Genomic DNA, 20,903 nt, shown 5'->3' with positions numbered 1-20,903 from the left:
AAAGGGAAATATTTTAGTGGAATTCAAGTAACAACATATGCAAGGATTTTTTTTTTTTTTTTTTAAATATATTTTATTGATTTTTTACAGAGAGGAAGGGAGAGAGAGATAGAGAGTTAGAAACATCAATGAGAGAGAATCATCGATCAGCTGCCTCCTGCACATCTCCTACTGGGGATGTGCCCGCAACCCAGGTACATGCCCTTGACCGGAATCGAACCCGGGACCTTTCAGTCCGCAGGCCGACGCTCTATCCACCGAGCCAAACCGGTTTCGGCAAGGATTTATTTTTTAATGTTTTATTTTTTGCAAGGATTTATTGAAGACCTTTTACATGAATAATGATCAGCATGACCTTCATAATTTGAACTGAACAGCCCTTAGAGTTCCAGAATAGAACAGTTTGATCTTATTTCAGTAATAGAATTTTGTTAAAATTAACCTTCGGTTTTTTCTTTGATTTCTAAGTCATGTGCTGTAAACCTTTCTTCTTATTTTCTTTTCTGTATTTTAACTTACTGTCTCAATGTGTGGTTTATAAACTATGAACTGAAATTGACTTCAACATGATATTTTTATGATACAAACTAAAATGTAAGATTATTCTAAAGTAATGAGGCCCTGACTGGTTTGGCTCAGTGGATAGAGCATCGGCCTGCGGACTGAAAGGTCCCAGGTTCGATTCCAGTCAAGGGCATGTACCTTGGTTGTGGGCACATCCCCAGTGTGGGGTGTGCAAGAGGCAGCTGATCGATGTTTCTCTCTCATCGATGTTTCTAACTCTCTATCTCTCTCCCTTCCTCTCTGTAAAAAATCAATAAAATATATTTAAAAAATAAAAAATAAAAAAAAAAAATAAAGTAATGAGGAATAAATAGCATGAGAAAACTAAAAAATTATTCCAATACTTATTTGTAACAATTGAAGGCCTAAGGCAAGTTAAATGTTTTCTAAATAATAATTATAACGAAAGCCTTATAATATTATTACTAGCCTCTCTTTCTTGCTTTTAGTAAATCAAAAGTCTTTTTCAGAGTAATAATAAACTAAGAAAAATAATTAACATTCTTAATTATAAGGAGTTCAAAACATCAGTAAGAAAAACACCCTCCCCGCCTCCAGATAGGTGGATAATGGAAAGGAAGTTTGAACAACAAAAATACAAAAGAGTAGTAAACATGAGAAAAAATGTTTAACATTATTGAAATGAAACTCTATTTCCTTCTGTTGGGTTAGCAAAGATTAAAAAACTGGAGAGGTACTCTTTAATATTTTTGTTGAAGTGGATCTCCTGTGGGAAGGATTTTAAGTTGGTACAAACTGTATAGAATATAATACCTATCACTAGCTTTAAATGTTTATTTTTTTAAAAAGAGTGAAAAAAATGTTTATAGACGCAGTAATTTCAGAAATCTACTCTAAAGAAGAAATCTGAAATGTGGACCAAAATATATGAAGAGTTATTGATTGCAGGAATGTTTAATGACTGTTAATGGCTGGAAAAAACTTGAAGGCCCAATAGCTGGAGAATGGTTAAGCATATTATAACACATACTAATAACAATGAATATGATATAGCTATTTAATGTTTATAGATAAACTAGAGACCCATTGCACGAAATTTGTATACTGGTAGGGTCCCTAGTGGCTGCCAGCTGGGTACTCCCTCCCTTCCCCCAGCCAGCCCCACCCCCTGGTCAAACTCTCGGACAAATGCCCACTCGAGGGGACAATTTGCATACTATGCTTTTATTATATAGGATTTTAAAAAATCAATTATATTATGAAAAATTTTAAGCATAATTAAAGGTAAAGAGAGCGTATTCTAATGAATTCTCATGTATATGAGGTATTTTTAATAATAGAATGCCTATAGGTAACAGAATAAGCAGCATATAAAATGATATAGTGTAATCTCAACTATGCTGAGAAATAAGAATAGGATAGAAATATACTAAATGTTAAAAATTTTCTGAATGATGATTTGCTTATGTATATATGCATACACATACTTTTTTAGGTAGAATAAAATGATGTACTATAGAAGGCTCTCAACTACTATTGTCCCATAGGCCACTCAGTTCTCTTCCACCTACAAGAAACTAATATTACCGTTTATTGTTCTATAGAGTGATATGCATATACAATCAAATATGAAATTATACCATGTATGGATGTACTATCATTTATTTAGTCTGTTGAAGAATATTTATTTCTAATTTTTTGTTATTACAACACTATAGTAAAGCGAAAAATTGGCTGCCTCCTGCACATGCATCTTTTTGTACAGTGCAAGTATTATTTGAAGGATCATTTCCTAGAAATGGTATTGCTGGGCCAAAAAGGAGTATGAGGGGCATGCAGGAGGCAGCCAATCGATGTTTTGTTCTCACTTCAAAGTTTCTCTCTCTCCCCCTCTCCCTTCCTCTCTCTCAAAAAATCATTTAAAAAATATAGCCCGGCTGGTGTGCCTCAGTGGTTGAGCTCGACCTATGAACCAGGAGGTCATGGTTCGATTCCCAGTCAGGGCACATGCCCGAGTTCCAGGCTCAGTCCCTGGTGTGGGGTGTGCAGGAGGCAGCCAATCAATGATTCTCTCTCATCACTGATATTTCTCTCTCTCCCTCTCCCTTCCTCTCTGAAATCAATAAAAATATATTTAAAATATATATATTAATATGTATATATATGACTGATTCCTGACGCACATGAAACTCACTTGAGGATAGGAAGCTACAGAATGGCTCCTGGATTTCTGTAAGGCTCATTGCTGAAAACAACATGATAAAAGCTGCCTGCTCTCATACTGTTTCCTGTTCTGTATCCCACAAAATTAAATGAGCCTGGTTTCATGCTATAATATATTTGATCCTTTGAGTGTGAAGGTCAGTCTGTATGACACTTTGTATAATACTGCTGGTAGTCATGCAAAGTGGGCTTTGCAATTGCAAATTGAATTCATGTATGTATTTGGGTTTTTTTCTGGGCTTTCTATTTTTTAAAAAATAAACTGTTATAAGAATTTTAAAAATATATATTTTATTAATTTTACAGAGGGAGAAAGAGATAGAGATAGAAATATCAATGATGAGAGAGAATCATTGATCTGCTACCTCCTGCACACCCCACGCAGGATCGTGCTTGCAACCCGGGCATGTGCCCTGACTGGGAATTGAACCGTGACCTCCTGGTTCATAGGTGGACGCTCAACCACTGAGCCACGCCAGCCAGGCTTACTTTTTAAATTGAGGCTTTATTATAGTTTGTAACATGGTTAGGCCTAATCTCTTCTCATTAATTTTTAAAATACATTTTTCTTGCCTATTTCTTTATCTTGCTATCTGAACTGTTAAAATTACATTTTCTTTGATTGTCATAAGTTTTTTTTTAGAGTTTATGTTTTTTTGTCTTATTTCTTAAAATACCATCTGGATAATTGGACAGATGCTCTTTGCTATTTGGGAGCAGGTGTCTTTTTGCATAAATTGAGCTGTTTTATTATAAGTCATTTCCTCCTTTCCCTCTGTCTCACCCTAGGCAACTGGCCAGTGCTCTGTTTTTCCAGCCTTCTGTTGCTGTCAGTCAGCTCCCTGCATATCAGGCTGTTCTTTTGTGTATGTCTTTCGATGGCACAGGGTAATGGTGAGGAGTGCAATAAAAGCAGCATTTCTTCTAACATTGCTTTGTTTTTTTTATTCCAAATTTAAAACTTCATTTTAATCAATACCATTATTTTGTCTTTTCTTCCTCAGAAATATAGAGACCATAATATTTTTTAATATTAAGTGTTAAGAGAGCTGCTAGTATAGTTATATTGGAAGCAATTGGTAGCTACTGTAATTACCTAAGTATTAAGTCTTATTTTTAGGGAGCAGGTTTAGGAAAGACCAGTAGGGCTTAAGGTGTTAGGGAGACAGAATGTAGGTATCTCTTTTCCTGTAATTCTCATGTCTCATAGATTTTTTTGAATGATAGATTTAGTCTTTATTCTCTGATTTGCTTTTTAAATTTTTTTTTATCTTTTTAAGGTGTTTTTTTTTTCTTCGGATTTGCTTTTGAGGTTCAGCATTGAAGAAAGCATAAAATAATAAAATGACTGCCTTTGATATTCTTTCTTACTCTTGTTAGGACCTAGAACAATGTTGCTTTCAGAATTGTGAATTAAACTAAAAAGGGATAGTAAATTAGCAACTCTCTTGAATTTCTCTTCTATATTAACATTGACATTGTTTTTTGATCATTCTGTACTTGCTTCATTCCTTCCCTGTGCTGCCTGGTATAGTAGCCACTAGCCACATATGGCTGTTTAAATTCAAGTATAAATTAATCAAAATTAAATAGAATTAATTCAGTTTCACATTTGCAGTGCTCAGTGGGTACACATAGCTTGTGACTACTGTATTTGGGCAGTGCAGGGTAAACATTTCCGTAATTGCAAGAAGTTACATGATACAGCTGCTGAAATCTCCTGGTTTGTCCTTATCAGATGAGTTTGTTTTCTACTTTAAAAAGAAGATTGAGGTTCTCCTTCTGTATTTCATGGGTGTTTTTTTTGGTTTGTTTGTTTGATTTTCTTTTTGGTCAGAGGAAGATTGTTCTTTTCTCATTTATAAAGTTTATGCCTTTATTTTACTTCTCTTAGGACTTTTCCCCCATTTATTTCTTCTCTCGCTAGTATTTTTATCCCTTTGAAGTTAGAACAGAGATATAAAAACCATAGAGGATAACCAGATGGCTGCTGCTGAGGTGTACAGCAGGCATTTCATAGTGACATTTATTTGGAGGTGGTGTCCATTATTTGTCCTGTCTTCAGTTTTCTATACCTTGAAGCCAGTTTAGTTTAAGTGCTCATCAAGTTTAGGGAAATAAGAGTCAGGCTACTCAAAGCCAACATAGTAAACTAATAAGAGACTCATATGTCAGAATGTTATAGTACTTGTTAGTGAGAAAAATAACAAGTCATCTGTCTTTGACAGCCTTGGGAATGAATCATTATGATTAGCGTGTGTCTGTCAAATGGACCTAATATTGTTTCTTGGAAATATTCTTTGCCATTCCACACCCCAACTTTTCTAGCCTTCCAGACGAACATCTGTCTTCTATTTATTTTTTAAAAAATTCAGGTAGATTATGGTTAAAGTGATTTAAGGGTCAGCTTCCCAATTCAATAATATAGCCACAGGGTAGAGAGACCATCTCTATTGGTTTATTTTCCCATCTCTATTGTTTTCAGTAACATTTTTTGTTCCAAGACTTATTTCCATGTTTTAGGCAACCTAGAGTATCCTAACTCCTAGAGTTACTAATTACAGATTTCTGTTGCTCCTATGCCAAATTTCTAGGATGGTTTTTCTTATTCTGTAACACTGAAATCTACATTTTTGCAGATCTGTTTCCAAAGTCTAATCTTACACTTCTGATTATAGAAATATCTAACTACATAGATATTTCTATTGAGGTATTTACTATTAATTCCTTAAATAAAAATATTAAAAATTAATTTCTGAGTACCCTCAAATCCCTCAAAAACTATATAACCTTTTCTTTGTAATTTCTTTTATCACTATTTAATTCCTCTCATTTATATCCTCTTCTTCCTCCCATTCATTTTTTTTTTTAGTTATCAAGTTATCTTGCCACCCCCCCTTTTTTTTATGATAGCTACTCATTTTTCTGCTTTAGTAATCTTCAGATTCTCCTCTTCTTAACCTACCCTACTTTATTTTTCCTTTCTGAACAGGAACTTTGGCTTATGGATCTTTTCCTTTTCTTTTCTTTTCTTTTCTTTTTTTTTTTTAACAATAACCCACAATCGCCCTGACCGGTTTGGCTCAGTGGATAGAGCGTCGGCCTGTGGACTGAAGGGTCCCGGGTTCGATTCCGGTCAAGGGCATGTACCTTGGTTGCAGGCACATCCCCAGTAGGGGGTGTGCAGGAGGCAGCTGATGGATGTTTCTAACTCTCTATTCCCTCTCCCTTCTTCTCTGTAAAAAAATCAATAAAATATAAAAACAATAACCCACAACCGTCGGACTAACTGGCTTATGCATCTTTGTACCTGAAACAGACAAGTCATTATTTTGTGATAATATAATCTGATTTTATTTGTGATTTAACATATAGAGCCACCTTAGTTGTTATGTTTTAATTATATAGAGTATTTATGTGAACTCTGTTTTTTAGTGTGATGAACAAGTCTGGGGTGAATCGTGTAGTTTGGAAACGACCTCGGCTCACTCATAATGGACCTGTTAGAAGGAGCACAGTTATTGACCAGATTCCTTTTCTGGCAGTAGCAAGAGCACTTGGTAAGTACAGCTTACATTTGGTGAAATCATATTGGCTATTCTACAATACATGGTAGCAAAATGAAAAAGATTCTAAATCCTCATTAACACCTAAGTGAGGGGAAGGTTAATGTATAAATTTCAATGCCATTTACCAGGTGTACCGGTTAATAATTTGGATTTTGTAATCAAAGAAAACACGATAATTTCAAGAGAAACATCAAAAGTGCTTTATTCAATGTCCATCCCTAGCTACACATTTCCCCCATCTTTTAGGTAATTTGTGGATACTGTCCCAATAGAACTTTTCTTGTTTTGAGGCAAACCATTCAGAGACCCAATTTTCCACTTCTTCGTACGTTTTGAAGTGCTGCTCAGAAAGTGCGTGTATCATCAATTGGAACTAGTGGTAATCTGAAGGAGCAAGATCTGGTGAATACGGCGGGTGGGTTAATACTTCCCAGGCAAGATCTTTTAATGTGTCTTTAACTGGTTTTGAAGTGTGTGATGGTGTGTTATCATGAAGCAAAATTACTTTGTCATGTCTTCTGGCCCATTCTGGTCGTTTCACGATCAAAGCGTGGTTCAAATCGATTATTTGTTGTCAGTAGCGATGAGTATTAACGGTTTCACTTGGTTTTAGAAGCTCATAATATACCACACCTTCCTGATCCCACCATACGCAGAGCATTGTCTTCTTTCCAAAGCAATTTTGTCTTGCAGTCGATGTTGATAGTTGACCTGGATCAACCCCTGATTTTGTGTGTTTGGGATTCTCAAAAGAAATCCACTTTTCATCTTCAGTCACAATTCGATGCAAAAAAGACTTTCTTTTGTGCCGTTGAAGCAACAGTTTTTAAAAATATTTTTTATTGATTTTTTACAGAAAGGAAGGGAGAGAGATAGAGAGTCAGAAACATCGATGAGACAGAAACATCGTTCAGCTGCCTCCTGCACGCCCCCTACTGGGGATGTGCCCCCAACCAAGGTACATGCCCTTGACTGGAATCGAACCTGGGACCCTTCAGTCCGCAGGCCAACGCTCTATCCACTGAGCTAAACTGGTTAGGGCTGAAGCAACATTTTACTGATGACTTTTCAGTTTTCCATTTGTCTTTCATTCAGTTGATGTGGCACCCATTTTCCGTCCTTTAAAATCTTTCCCATTGCTTGAATGATCGGAAATTGCTGGAGCAGCATTTAATCTTTCTGCAAGTTGTTTTTGAGGTTGACAAGCACCTTCTTCCAATAATGCTTATAATTGTTGGTCTTCCAACTTTTTCGGTTGACCTGGACATTCTTTGTCTTTCACATCGAAATCATCACGTTCACAAGTATCTTGAGATGGAGCATGTTCACCATAAGCTTCCCGAAGTATGCGATAACTTTCAGCAACACTTTTCTTCAAAATAAAGTAATGAATTCAAACTTCCCAGAAATGCCCTTTTTTTGGCATAAAATTTGACATTTTTAACCGTAAAAATATCTATGATGTTAACACCTTCACCAAATTTGACATATGAAGTTTTGAAGCTTGTTGTCAATACAACAAAATAGCATACATATCAAATCGCATATATATCAACATACGTGTTACTCCATCTATTGAAAAAAATACGTATTATGTACCAGTACAACTGGTACTCTTCGATCATGAATCATATTCAGTGTTTTGCTAACTCCCATCTATACTAGGGAAGTACATGTATGCCTATGCTTGATGTTACCCTTAAAATTTATTTCTAAATGTTCTTTCCTACTTAAAACCTTTATATTTCTCTTAAGGGTCTTTAAAGCTCTTTTTTTGTTTTTTAATATATTTTATTGATTTTTTTACAGAGAGGAAGGGAGAGGGACAGAGTTAAAAACATCGATCAGCTGCCTCCTGCACACCCCCTACTGGTGATGTGCCTGCAACCAAGGTACATGCCCTTGACCGGAATGGAACTCGGGACCCTTCAATCTGCAGGCCGACGCTCTATCCACTGAGCCAAACCAGTTAGGGCTTCAAAGCTCTTTTTTAGGTAGAAAAGTAAATTGTCCATGATAAAATAAAAATACTTGCTTTCTGGCCCAGCTTGTATTGTAAGGAAAGTTAGAAGATTGTAGATATAAAAGTCTTAATCTTGGATGTGCTAGTTAAATTTTATTCTAAAATTTTTTTTAGTCTTAGAAAACATCCTTTTCCTCCTTCTCTCCCTGTTTTCTCTAACAGACACTTAAATACTGACTTGGTGCCAGGCATTGTGTTAGGTTTTGGTGAGATATAACAAATACACTGTCTGCCCTCATGGGGCAAGACTATGTAGTTGGAGAGACAGGCAATAAAGAAGTAACTTGTAAATGAAATAATTATAGGTTAGAAATACAATGAGAGAAAGAAACAGGGTCCTGTGATAAGGAAGAATTTAAAAGAGGACAACTATTTTAGATAGTGTGATGAAAATGTTCCTTTAGGAAGTGTTAATTTGGCTGAGATATAATGACTGAGAAGGAGCTTGGGGTTTTTATTTGTTGTTTTTCTCACCAGATCATGGTTTATTATAAAGGAATATAACTGAGGAACAGCCAGATGAAAGAGATGGTATAGGGCCGTGGTCGGCAAACTGCGGCTCGCGAGCCACATGCGGCTCTTTGGCCCCTTGAGTGTGGCTCTTCCTAAGCCTTAGGAGTACCCTAATTAAGTTAATAACAATGTACCTACCTATATAGTTTAAGTTTAAAAAATTTGGCTCTCAAAAGAAATTTCAATCGTTGTACTGTTGATATTTGGCTCTGTTGACTAATGAGTTTGCCGACCACTGGTATAGGGCAAGGTATGGGAAAAGGGCGCAGAGCTTCCATACCCTCTACAGGCGCCACTCTACCAAATCTTCATGTGTTCACCAACCAGGAGGCTCCCTGAACCCCATAATTTTTTGAAAAGAGGCTATTCTTGTGAAGAGCCTGTTTAAGAATATTCAGGCATGGATCCTGAATTAGGAAAGAGCTTAGCATGTTCTAGGAATTATCAAAAGGTTTAAGGCACATGTGGGCCACATCGTGACAGGTACCAGCATTCCAGTCTAAGTGCAGTACTGGGAAGCATAGAAAAATGTTAAGCTAAAGCCCTGGCCAGTGTGGCTCAATCCAGATTAAAGGAGGCCAAAGAAATGTTACAAGTAAATGCTATTCCTGATTCTAGGCTGGATCCTATAAAGGACACTATTAGGCCATCTGATAGTTTTTGGAATATGGATGGTAGACAGTAGATTAGGCAGGTATTATATTAGTGTAAATTTATGAAGCTGATAACTCTGCTGAGAGAGCGAAGTAGCAGCTACAGTGTGTTTTTATGATCTAGTGCAGGGGTGGGCAAACTTTTTGACTCGAGGGCCACAATGGGTTCTTAAACTGGACCGGAGGGCCGGAACAAAAGCATGGATGGAGTGTTTGTGTGAACTAATATAAATTCAAAGTAAACATCATTACATAAAAGGATACGGTCTTTTTTTTTTTTTTTAGTTTTATTCATTTCAAACGGGCCGGACCGGGCCGTAGTTTGCCCACGGCTGGTCTAGTGTCATTAGTGACACTTCCTCATTTTATTTGGTAGCACTGTGTCACTAAGTCTAGCCCGCCCTTGAGTGGAGGGGAATTAGGTCAACCTCTTTAAAAAAGAGTATCAAAGAATTTGTGCACACATTTTAAAAACACACAGTTACCCCTACTTCATGATTGTTCATTCATTCACCAAATATTAAACGCCTGCTAGCATTCTAGTCTAAGTGTACTGTTCTGGGTTCTGGGGATCCCACAATGAACAAAACAGTAAAAAATTTCTGGACCTGTAGAATTTAGAATTTACTCTATTTCTAGAAGGGGGAAACAGATGATACACTAAAATAAATAAAATGAATGTAGATTGACTCTAGTCGGTTTGGCTCAGTGGATAGAGCATTGGCCTGATACTGAAGGGTCGCAGGTTCGATTCTGATCAGGGAAACATACCTGGGTTGCAGGCTCGATCCCTGGCGCCTGTCAGGGCACGGACCTCTGGGCATGTGCAGGAGGCAACCATTCTATGTGTCTCTGACATGGATGTGTTTCTTTTTCTCTGTTTCTCCCACTCCCTCCCACTCCTGTGAAAAATAAAACGAAATGTTGTGGGGGTGGGAGTGCAATTTTAAAAGGGATTGTCAGAAGTTTGGACATTTGAGTAAAGAGATGAGGCATTAATACCTGGCGGTGTCTTGGGCAAGATCATTTAGGCAGAAGGAACAATAAATGAAAATGACCTTATTGCTTAGGTCTTTAAAATTTTTTTATTGAAATTATTGGATTGATTTAGGATATTTTCTCCTTAACTGAGCATTTTAAAAGGTGGAAGTTGCCATTAACCGATATAGCAAAGACTGGACCATCAGTTATAAGGGATCCAGTACTTTAACAGATGTTAAATGGTGATGTCCAGTTGGCTCTGGCTATGGAATTGACCGTAGGTAAGGTTTAGGCTGGAGATATCAATTGGGAGCCAGAGCATAGAGATAATGATGTTCAAAGGCCTGTGACTTAAGGAGGTCATCAAGAGATTGAATGTAGATAGAAACGGGGAAAGAGTCAGTGACTGAACCCTGAGATACTATCACTGTTAAGAGTTGGGGGTTTGAAAGGAGTAACAAGGCAAAACAAGACTGAGAAAGAGCTGTAAGTAAAATAGAAGGAAATTCAGGAGAACATGTCCTGAAAGTTAAGTAAGAAAGTGTTTCAAGAAGGTATTTTTTAAAAACATGTTTTTATTGATTTTAGAGGGGGGGGGGGGGAGAGAGAGAGAGAGAGGGAGAGAGAGGGAGAGAGAGGAGAGAGGAAACATCGGTCGGCTGCCTCTTGCACGGCCCCCACCGGGGATTGAGCCTGCAACCCAGGCATATGCCCTGACTGGGAATCAAACTGGCGACCTCTTAGTACATGGGTCAATGTTCAACCAACTTGAGCCACACTGGCGGGCTCAAGAAGGTATTTTGTTATATGTCACTTTTACCTGTTATATGTCAGTATTTCAAATACTGTTGATAGTTCGGGTAAGGGGAGACTGAGAAGTGACCATTGGGTTTAGTAGCAATGTGGAGGTCCTTGGTGATTTTGACAAGCTATCTTTTGGTAGGATAGTAAGACTCTAGTCATTATTGGAGTTGGTTCAAGAAAGAGCAAGAGGAGGAAAATTTGATAATAGCAAATTTAGACACTCTTCCTAGTTTTGTTATGAAGGAAAAGAGAGAAATGAGGCTTTAGCTGGAGCAGAAAGTATAGGGTCAAGAGAGAATTTGCTGCTGTTGTTTTAAAAAGGGAAAGAATAATAACAGTTTATAGTAAAGATCTACTAGAACAGTGAAAACTTCATGTAGGAGGTAAATGGTAATTGCTATAGTAATGACCTACAACATTTGAATATAACTTTGTAAATAAATTCATGAAAATGAATGAATCTTTATATAAAAAGACTTGTATAGGAGAGATGAAATTGTTTTAGTTATGAAAAAATGGCTTCTGTTTTTTCTCTTGAGTTTACTTTTTTTTTTTTTTTAAATATATTTTTTATTGATTTTTTACAGAGAGGAAGGGAGAGAGATAGAGAGCTAGAAACATCGATGAGAGAGAAACATCAATCAGCTGCCTCCTGCACATCTCCTACTGGGGATGTGCCCGCAACCCAGGTACATGCCCCTGACCGGAATCGAACCTGGGACCCTTCAGTCCGCAGGCCGACGCTCTATCCACTGAGCCAAACCGGTTTCGGCGAGTTTACTTTCTATCACATTTTCTCCTAAAAAATAATAATACCCATTACATTTGAATATTTAAGCCAAAAATGATTTGTTACATTTTTCAGTCCTTATTCTGGCACTTGGGGAACATTTTTAAGGAAGAAATTTTAGTTTTCTTTAACTTGTTGCAAGATAATACTTATTGGCCTAAATTAAATGATAGTATTTAGCACCATTATTATGATTTATGGCTATTTTCTGTTTTTATTTGTGGAAGAAAACTTTACTTGTAAAAATGGGTACCATTTTAGCACTAATGATGAACATAATTTACTACAAATGAAGCAAAGGTGCCTCCTAGTGGCTGCCTCATGGAATTGTATGTGAGTCTCAAATCATTCTTTTTTTTGTAATATATTTTTATTGGTTTCAGAGAGAGAGAGAGAGAGAGAGAGAGAGAGAGAGAGAGAGAGAGAGAGAGAGAGAAACATCAGTGATGAGAGAGAATCATCGATTGGCTGACTCCTCCATGCCCCCTACTGGGGTTCGAGCCTGCAACCCGGGCATGTGCCCTTGACTAGAATCAAACCCGGAGACCTTCCATCCCAAACTAACGCTCTATCCACTAAGCCAAACCAGCGAAAGCCATTTATTTAGTTAGTTAGTTAGTCAGCTAGTTAGTTAGTTAGTTAGTTAGTTGTTGACACTATTATAGATTTTTTTTAAGGGCAGTATTTACCAAGCACATAGTCTTTGCCCTCATGGAAGCTCACAGTTTAAAGAAGGGTAGAGGCATTCATCAAATGATTACAAAAAGAACTTAAAATTATGAAAAGTGCTTGTAAAAAAAAAAAGTGCTTGCATATGTGCTAAAGAAAATTTAAAACGGGGGTATTTTACCTAACTGAATATGTCAGAGGAATGATGTTTGAGCTAGGCCTGAAGAATTACTAGAAATTTAGAGAGGAAGAGCCCTGTTAGTGTTGCTCAGTGGTTGAGTGTCAACCTATGAATATGAACTAGGAGGTCACGGTTCGATTCCAGGTCAGGGTGTATGCCCAGGTTGCTGGCTTGGTCCCCAGTGGAGGGCTTGCAAGTAGGCAGCCAATGATTCTCTCTCATCATTGATGTTTCTATCTATCTCTCCCTCTCCCTTCCTCTCTGAAATCAATTAAATATATATATATGTATATGTGTATATATATATATATATATATATATTTTTTTTTTTTTTTTTTAAAGAGGAAGAAAGTGTTTTCTAGGCATAGGAGCGGAATTTGTGAATAGCTCTGTGATATGGGAAGCATGGTGAATAAAAGGGACTCTAATGAAGGCCAGGGTAGCTGGAACAGAGATAAGGGAATAAGAGGCATGGATAAAATGAGAAAATAATGCATTTCTATAGTCTGGATATCTTAAGAACAAGAGTAAATTATTGCAGAGTTGGAGTGGAAAATATATTACTAGATTTTTGTTTTTAAAATTATAGCAAAATACATATAACATAAAATTTAATGTCTTAACAATTTTGAATGTGCAGTTTGGTGGTATTAAGTACATTTACATTGTTGTGCAGCCATCACCCCACCCATTTTAAATTTGTGTTTTTAAGAGATGGGTTTTGGTTGTAGTTTTTTTTTTGCTTGTTTTTTTTTTGGCTGTAGTTTTGAGAATGGATTACCAGTAGGTGAGGTAATAGTTGCTGGAAAGCTCTCCATGGAAAGCTACTGACAGAGGAGGTGGGGTGCTGAAATTCATTAGGGGCACAGACAACTGGGTGCCATGTGTCACAGGAGTAAGCAGAGAACATACTGAAATCAGAAGAAAGGCCTTTCTCCTCTGGTGTTCCCCCAGTGTCCCTACTGAGGACAAAAGGGAAATGACCATTGAGCAAGTAACCAACAATATCTGCCACAGGGCCCAAGGTCCCTCCTTTAAGTATGTATGGGAATGACATTATCCTATTTTAGTTCAAGGCCCAATTCTGATCCTTATTCATTTGATCTCACATGGATGTTTCTCTCTCTCCCTCTTGCTTCCTCTTTCTAAAAATCAGTTTTAAAAAACCTTAAAAATTCTTTTGGGATTCTGGTTTGAATTACTAGTGCGTTCACTTTATAAGTTATTTTTTGGAAGGATTAACATTTTTATAATATTAAGTCTTCCTTTCTATGAATATAGTTTATTTCTCCATTTCTAAAAGGAATCTAATTGTAGAGTCTTTTCCATAAAAGACTATCACACCTTTTGTCAAATTTATTTCTAACTACTTTACATTTGGTTCAATGTTGTAACAGAATTGTTTAAAATTTTCTGTTTTCTATTTCTTGCTATTGTGTAGAAATACACAATTGACTTTTTAAGAAAATCCTTACCCAAGGATATTTTTTTCATTGATCTTTAGAGAGAGAGTGGAAGGGAGGGGGAAGCAGGGGAGAGACATTGACTGGTTGCTTCCCACGCACACCCCGACGGGCCTGGGATCGAACCTGCAACCGAGGTACATACCTTGACCAGGAATCGAATCTGTGACCCTTTGGGTCCATGGGCCAATGCTCTAACCACTGAGAAAACTGGCCAGGGCTACAGTTGACTTTTTTTTCTTTTCTTTTTTTTTTTTTTTACAGAGAGGAAGGGAGAGGGATAGAGAGTTAGAAACATCGATGAGAGAGAAACATCGACCAGCTGCTTCCTGCACACCTCCCACTGGGGATGTGCCCGCAACCAAGGTACATACCCTTGACCGGAATCGAACCTGGGACCTTTCAGTCCACAGGCCGACACTCTATACACTGAGCCAAACCGGTTTGGCTACAGTTGACTTTTATATATAGGGTTTGTATTTAACAACTTTGCTAAATGTATCTATTCTGATAATTTATCTAATTTTTTTGTTTCCCATGTAGAAATAAAATCATTTGCAAATAATGATAGTTTTATTTTCTCCTTCCTGATTTATATATCTGATTTATTTTTATTATCTTACTGTCCTGGAAAGGATCTCCAGTATAATATTGGAGGAGAAGTGGTGGTAGAAGGCATATTTTTGTCAGGTTAAGGGAGTTACCTTAAATCTCTATTTTGCTAGGAAGCTTTTTTAAAATACCATGAGTGGATTTTGAATGTTATCAAACACTTTTCTGCGCCTATTGAAATGAACATGTACATTTTCTCCTTTAATCTGTTGATGTGATACTACTATTTTGGAAATAATACTTCTTGCTGCTTCTGCTCTCAGGTGATTTATGGAGCTATGATTTCTTCAGTGGTGAATTTGTAGTGTCACCTGAACCAGACACAAGTGTTCACACTCTTGATCCCCAGAAGCACAAGTATATTATCTTGGGGAGTGATGGGCTTTGGAATATGATTCCACCTCAAGATGCCATCTCAATGTGCCAGGACCAAGAGGAGAAAAAATACATGATGGTGAGAAGTGACTCAGTAATTTGATATTATTGTGTATACATTGTTCTGGTGCTTTTTGTTTACCTTAAATAGATATTTGCATTGGTCTGGCTTAGAAGTAAGCAAAACATAGCTTTTGCAGCTCATTAGTGGGACAAGGCAGGAAATATATAAAACCTAGGTAGCAAAAGACATAACCACTGACTTCATTATGAATAGCCCTCAACATAATGACCTTTGAAACCTCACCAATTCTCTCTTTTTTTTTTTTTTTAAATATATTTTATTGATTTTTTACAGAGAGGAAGGGAGAGAGAGAGAGTCAGAAACATCGATGAGAGAGAAACATCGATCAGCCGCCTCCTGCACATCCCCCACCGGGGATGTGCCCGCAACCCAGGTACATGCCCCTGACCGGAATCGAACCCGGGACCCTTCAGTCCGTAGGCCGACGCTCTATCCACTGAGCCAAACCGGTTTCGGCCCTCTCTTTTTTTTTAAATCGAGATATATTTCACACCCTAACACTTATTTACCGTTTTAAAGCATATAGTTTAGTGATTGTTAGTATATTCTCACTTGTGTAACCATCACCACTATTTAATCCCAGAACATTTTCATCAGTGCTTCTCACTAACAAAACCTCTCCTTCTCCCTTCCTCTCTCTGAAGTCAATTAAAAAATATTTTAAAAATAAAATAAAAAAGGACACAATATTAGTGGGGCTCAGATAATCAGCTGAAACGTGAGCTGAGGGAATTGGCTTATACAGATTTTTTTTTTTATGGAGCTTTGCTTGGGAGGGAAATATAGAGGCATACTGAGAAAGTGAAAGGTAAAGGAGTTCTCGGTGAGCTACCGTTTGGACAGTGATGAAACATGTACTGGGGAATGTGTTACATGAATTAGAAATTAATGCTGCCTTTTGTCATTTGTGAGGTCCATGTTTTTTCATATGAGAAATTGAGAAACAAAGGCAGTATTTAAAAAATCATTACAAAATGATACTTATCTTGGGGATGCAAGATAATAAGATTTTATTTATTTATTTTTTAAACACAGTTTTATTGATTTCAGAGAGAAAGAGAGAGAGATAGAAACATAAATGATGAGAGAGAATCATTGATCAGCTGCCTCCTACATGCACCCTACTGGGGACCAAGCCCGAAACCTGGGCATGTGCCCGACTGGGAATTTAACCGTGACCTCCTGGTTCATAGGTTGATACTCAACCACTGAGCAACACTGGCCAGGCTAATTAAGGTTTTAAACAAAGCAGCTGAGAAGAGTTATTTGCCGTTTGCCATGTGTCGAAATACTGTAACATGCTTAAGATCAGACAACACCAAGTAAAGATGTTTCCCTATTTTTTTTTTCTTCAAGGAAAGGATAAAAAAACACAACCCAGTTATTTATCCAGTTTGAATATATATATTTCATGGATACAGATGACAACCAAATGACTTATAGTATATTATAGATAATACAAATATTTTATATGTAATGCTTAAAGAACTAAATAGTACATCATATAGTATACATTATAGTATATTATAATACATTAATATGTTTGTACTTAGAGTATGTTAATATATTTTATTAGGTTACATAAAATAACATTAAAATATTTTTCCATTTGTAGTTCATGATGTATTTCCTTTTCAACCAATTCCACTCATTTTCATAATTCAGTTATGTCTAGGGGTACTTTTGAAGACATGTAACCTTATTTTCTGGAGCACATCATTTTCATTTCTGTTCTCTGAAACTTAGCAATGATTGAATCCATGTATGACGCTGAAAGTTTTCTTCCAAACTACATTTATTTGCATAACATGAGGTTATTTAAGTTTTTAATTTTACTCTTTGTTGATTTGTTTTTATATCTATACCATAACAACTTATTGTGTTGCTTTCTTTCTCCTATGCATTGACACTGACCATTTTAAAATATATGTTTAAGGGTCATTTATATTTCCTTGTCTCTGAATTTTGTTCATATTCTTTGACAATTTTATTTTGGGTCATTGTCTTTGATTTTCAGAAGCTCTTATTTTAGGAGGAAATTGGCCCTTTACAATGAGTTTTTTTGTGATTTTTTTTGGCCATACTTATTTCATTTGTGAATTGTTTATCTATAATAACTTGATGTTTACTTTGCTTTTCAGATAACTTCTATATAACTTTTCTTAATAACTATATGTAACTTTTCTTCCCACATTTCTTGCTACCCAAAAGATAAGAATACAGGTGAAATTTAACCACAGAATAAGCTTTATTTTATTATTTTTTGAAAATTTAAAATAGTATGATTTTGACATAGTTTTAGGATGTATGGATAATGTTTGAAATTTTGAAAATTTAGTTTAGGTCATATTGAACATCAAATTTTTAATTTGATACACGTGTAGTGGTGACTAAATTTGAGTGGTTGACTTCTGTCTCCTTCTTTTAAATATAGGGTGGTGAGCATGGACAATCTTGTGCCAAAATGCTTGTGAATCGAGCACTAGGCCGCTGGAGGCAGCGCATGCTTCGAGCAGATAATACCAGTGCCATAGTAATCTGCATCTCTCCAGGAGTGGGTAGTCAGGGAAATTTCACCAATGATGATGAGCTCTATCTGAACCTAACTGATAGCCCTTCCTATAATAGTCAAGAAACCAGCCTGCGGACTCCTTCCCCAAGTTCTACACCACCAGTCAAGGTATATAGTTCTATAGTATTTAAGTTGTTTTAATAGACAGAGTTTCTTTGGTTAGTGTTACTTGAAAAGTTTCCAGATTTCTTATATAATAAGACTTTGGATTTGAACTAGTCTCAAGATCCTGGTGAATCTTTATCATGTAACTTATTGTCAGTGAGCCATCTTTGCACCAATACGTACTTATTATTCTGAATGCCAAATGTGTGTACAGCACCTAATAGAAAGTTGGTTAGATATGGCCCCTGAAGAATATTAACAATATTTTAAAAATATTAAATCTGGGTTGAGTCTAAGTAGTGGATGCAGTTGCCTGTGCTAAGAGGTGCAATGTATTGCCACAGAATGCCAACAAAAAGAGAAGGAATAATCTGAATTTAAAGACATAGCACAATAGAAATTCCTATAAATAGTGTTAACTCTGAAATTGTCCCATTGTTTTTGCTGTTTGCTTTTATAAAAGAATACCATCTAACATCTGACATTGTTATACAAACTAGAGCAATATGTTTTATTTCTATAAGTGTGTTGAATAGTACATTTTTCTTGTGACTGAATTAGTGACATGATTATTTGGTAGTAGGAAGCCTTCTGTCTACAGAACTCACTGCTGCCCTGTCTTGCTGCAAATCCTTTTTCTATAATTTAAGCAAGATGAACTCTTGTTCAATAATTACTTATGACTAGATACAGTTTTCTGTGGTCAGCTAGGACATGCTTGTGACCAGCATAGGTATTGGAATCAACCCAATTCAGAGGGATAAACTCACATACAACTTTTGTTTTAGATATTATTGAAAGTCATATAATATACAGTTTGACTGTATACTATTCTAGAACAAAAACTGTCTTGTTATCCTTTCTCCATACTGGTACTTTGAAATAAGGTTGCTGCCCATCATCTAGAGTGTTAAAACAGATAAGAAGTATTGAGCTTTCAATTAACTGTGCAGTGTAAAATAAATGAATCAATGACCTCAGAAAGAAAAAGTATCTTGCCCTAGCTGGTTTGGCTCAGTGGACAGAGCGTTGGTCTGCGGACTGAAGGGTCCCGGGTTCAATTCTGGTCAAGGGTACATTCCCGGGTTGCGGGCTCGATCCCAGTGGGGGCATGCAGGAGGCAGCCGATCGATGATCCTCTCTTCATTGATGTTTCTATCTCTCTCTCTCTCTCCCACTCCCTTCCTCTCTGAAATCAATAAACATATATATATATATATATATATATATATTTTTTAAAGTATCTATATATATAAAAGCCTAAGTGACCATTATGAATGGTCGACCAAATGACTGGTCAACCGGTCGCTATGATGCACACTAACCACCAGGGGGCAGACGCTTAATGTAGGAGCTGCCCCCTGGTGGTCAGTGTGCTCCCACAGCCAACCTCCTGTGGCCCACCAACCTCCCACAGTCCCTCCCCCGCCAGACTGGGTGAGACGGCCCCTATCGGCCCCGATCGCCCGCCAGACCGAGGGACCCCACCTGTGCACAAATTTGTGCGCCAGGCCTCTAGTAATCTTAGAAGAAGCAATCTATTTGGGACAGTACCAAATTAGGAACATGGTTTCTCATCTTCAGTTTCCATTGGACCTAAAGTAAAAAAAAAAAATTTCCAGTAAAGCATGTTCATGTTTATGGTTAGATTAAAATGCTTTTAGGTGGCTTCAATTTCCCTTTTCTTTTTTATTATAGAAACATTAAAGGGAACATTCTTTTTATGGATATGTTTTTTAACATAGCACTCTTTTGAAAGGTGTTTACTCCTTGGGGATTTTATACCAGAGGAAGACCAGATAATATGTTCTCACTTACCATTCTATAAAAGGGTTTACTTGGCATTTTCAGAAAATATTAATCCCCTACGTATGTTCAATAAAAAAATTTATTTTCCTAGAAAAAAGTGTGTGTGTGTGTGTGTGTGTGTGTGCGCGTGTGTGTATTAATCCTTATTTGAGGATATTTTTCCATTGGTTTTAGAGAGAGAAGAAGGGAGGGGAAGAGATACAGAGAGAGAAACAATAATGTGAGAGAGCACATTATTGGCTCGTTGGGATCGAGTCTGCAACTGAGCCACATCTCCTTGACCGGAATTGAATCCGGGACCTTTTAGTCCGCAGGCCGATGCTCGCTCTACTGAGCCAAAGCGGCTAGGGCAAGAATATATTATATTAATAATTTATTTGAGAAGAGAGGGAGCAATTGAGGGAAATGTTACATATTTGAGGGGGGGAGATAGTATTTATGCTTAAATTTCTTGAGAAACTGTAAAACAAGTGATTTTATAAACCCTCACCCGAGGATATTTTTCCAGTGATTTTTCAAAGAGAATAGAAGGGATTGGAGAGACAGAGAGAGAGAATCATTGATGTGAAAGAGACACATCAATTGGTTGACTTCTGCATGTGCCCAGATCAGGGCCAGGGATCGAGCTTGCAACCGAGGTACATGCCCTTGACCGGAATTGAACCTAGGACCCTTCAGTCCACAGGCCAACACTCTTATCCACTGAGCCAAACAAGCTAGGGCAAGACAATTTTATATGGTATTATAGTGGAAGATTGGGTTTGATAGGAAGAATGTTCTTATCTGTCTGGAGATGGGAGGATATTCTGAGTGTATGTATATCTAGAGCTGTACAGCTAAAGGAGTGGTACATATCTGAATCACCTGTGAAGCTTCTAAAAAACAATATATGAGAGCTTCTACATGATCTTCACTTATTTTTTGGAGAGTAGCCCTAGCCATGCTCAGTAG

General features: G+C 37.0%; 1 protein-coding gene across 2 annotated transcripts in view; it reads left to right on the top strand.

The window, feature by feature from the left end:
- PPM1D (protein phosphatase, Mg2+/Mn2+ dependent 1D) overlaps positions 1 to 20,903 on the top strand; it is a 35,320-nt gene that overhangs the window by 12,788 nt on the left and 1,629 nt on the right. Inside the window, exons 3-5 of one of the 2 annotated variants that reach the window (XM_036340253.1) lie at positions 6,184 to 6,308; positions 15,270 to 15,460; positions 17,901 to 18,146. In XM_036340253.1, coding sequence (XP_036196146.1) covers positions 6,184 to 6,308; positions 15,270 to 15,460; positions 17,901 to 18,146 — 562 coding nt within the window. The remainder of the gene's footprint in view (positions 1 to 6,183; positions 6,309 to 15,269; positions 15,461 to 17,900; positions 18,147 to 20,903) is intronic. The other variant, XM_036340254.1, reaches the window with a different exon arrangement.

This window comes from Myotis myotis, unplaced genomic scaffold (genome assembly GCF_014108235.1).
Source record: "Myotis myotis isolate mMyoMyo1 unplaced genomic scaffold, mMyoMyo1.p scaffold_m19_p_17, whole genome shotgun sequence".
Taxonomy (NCBI): Eukaryota; Metazoa; Chordata; class Mammalia; order Chiroptera; family Vespertilionidae; genus Myotis; species Myotis myotis.
This window is presented reverse-complemented; position numbering and strand designations above follow the sequence as displayed.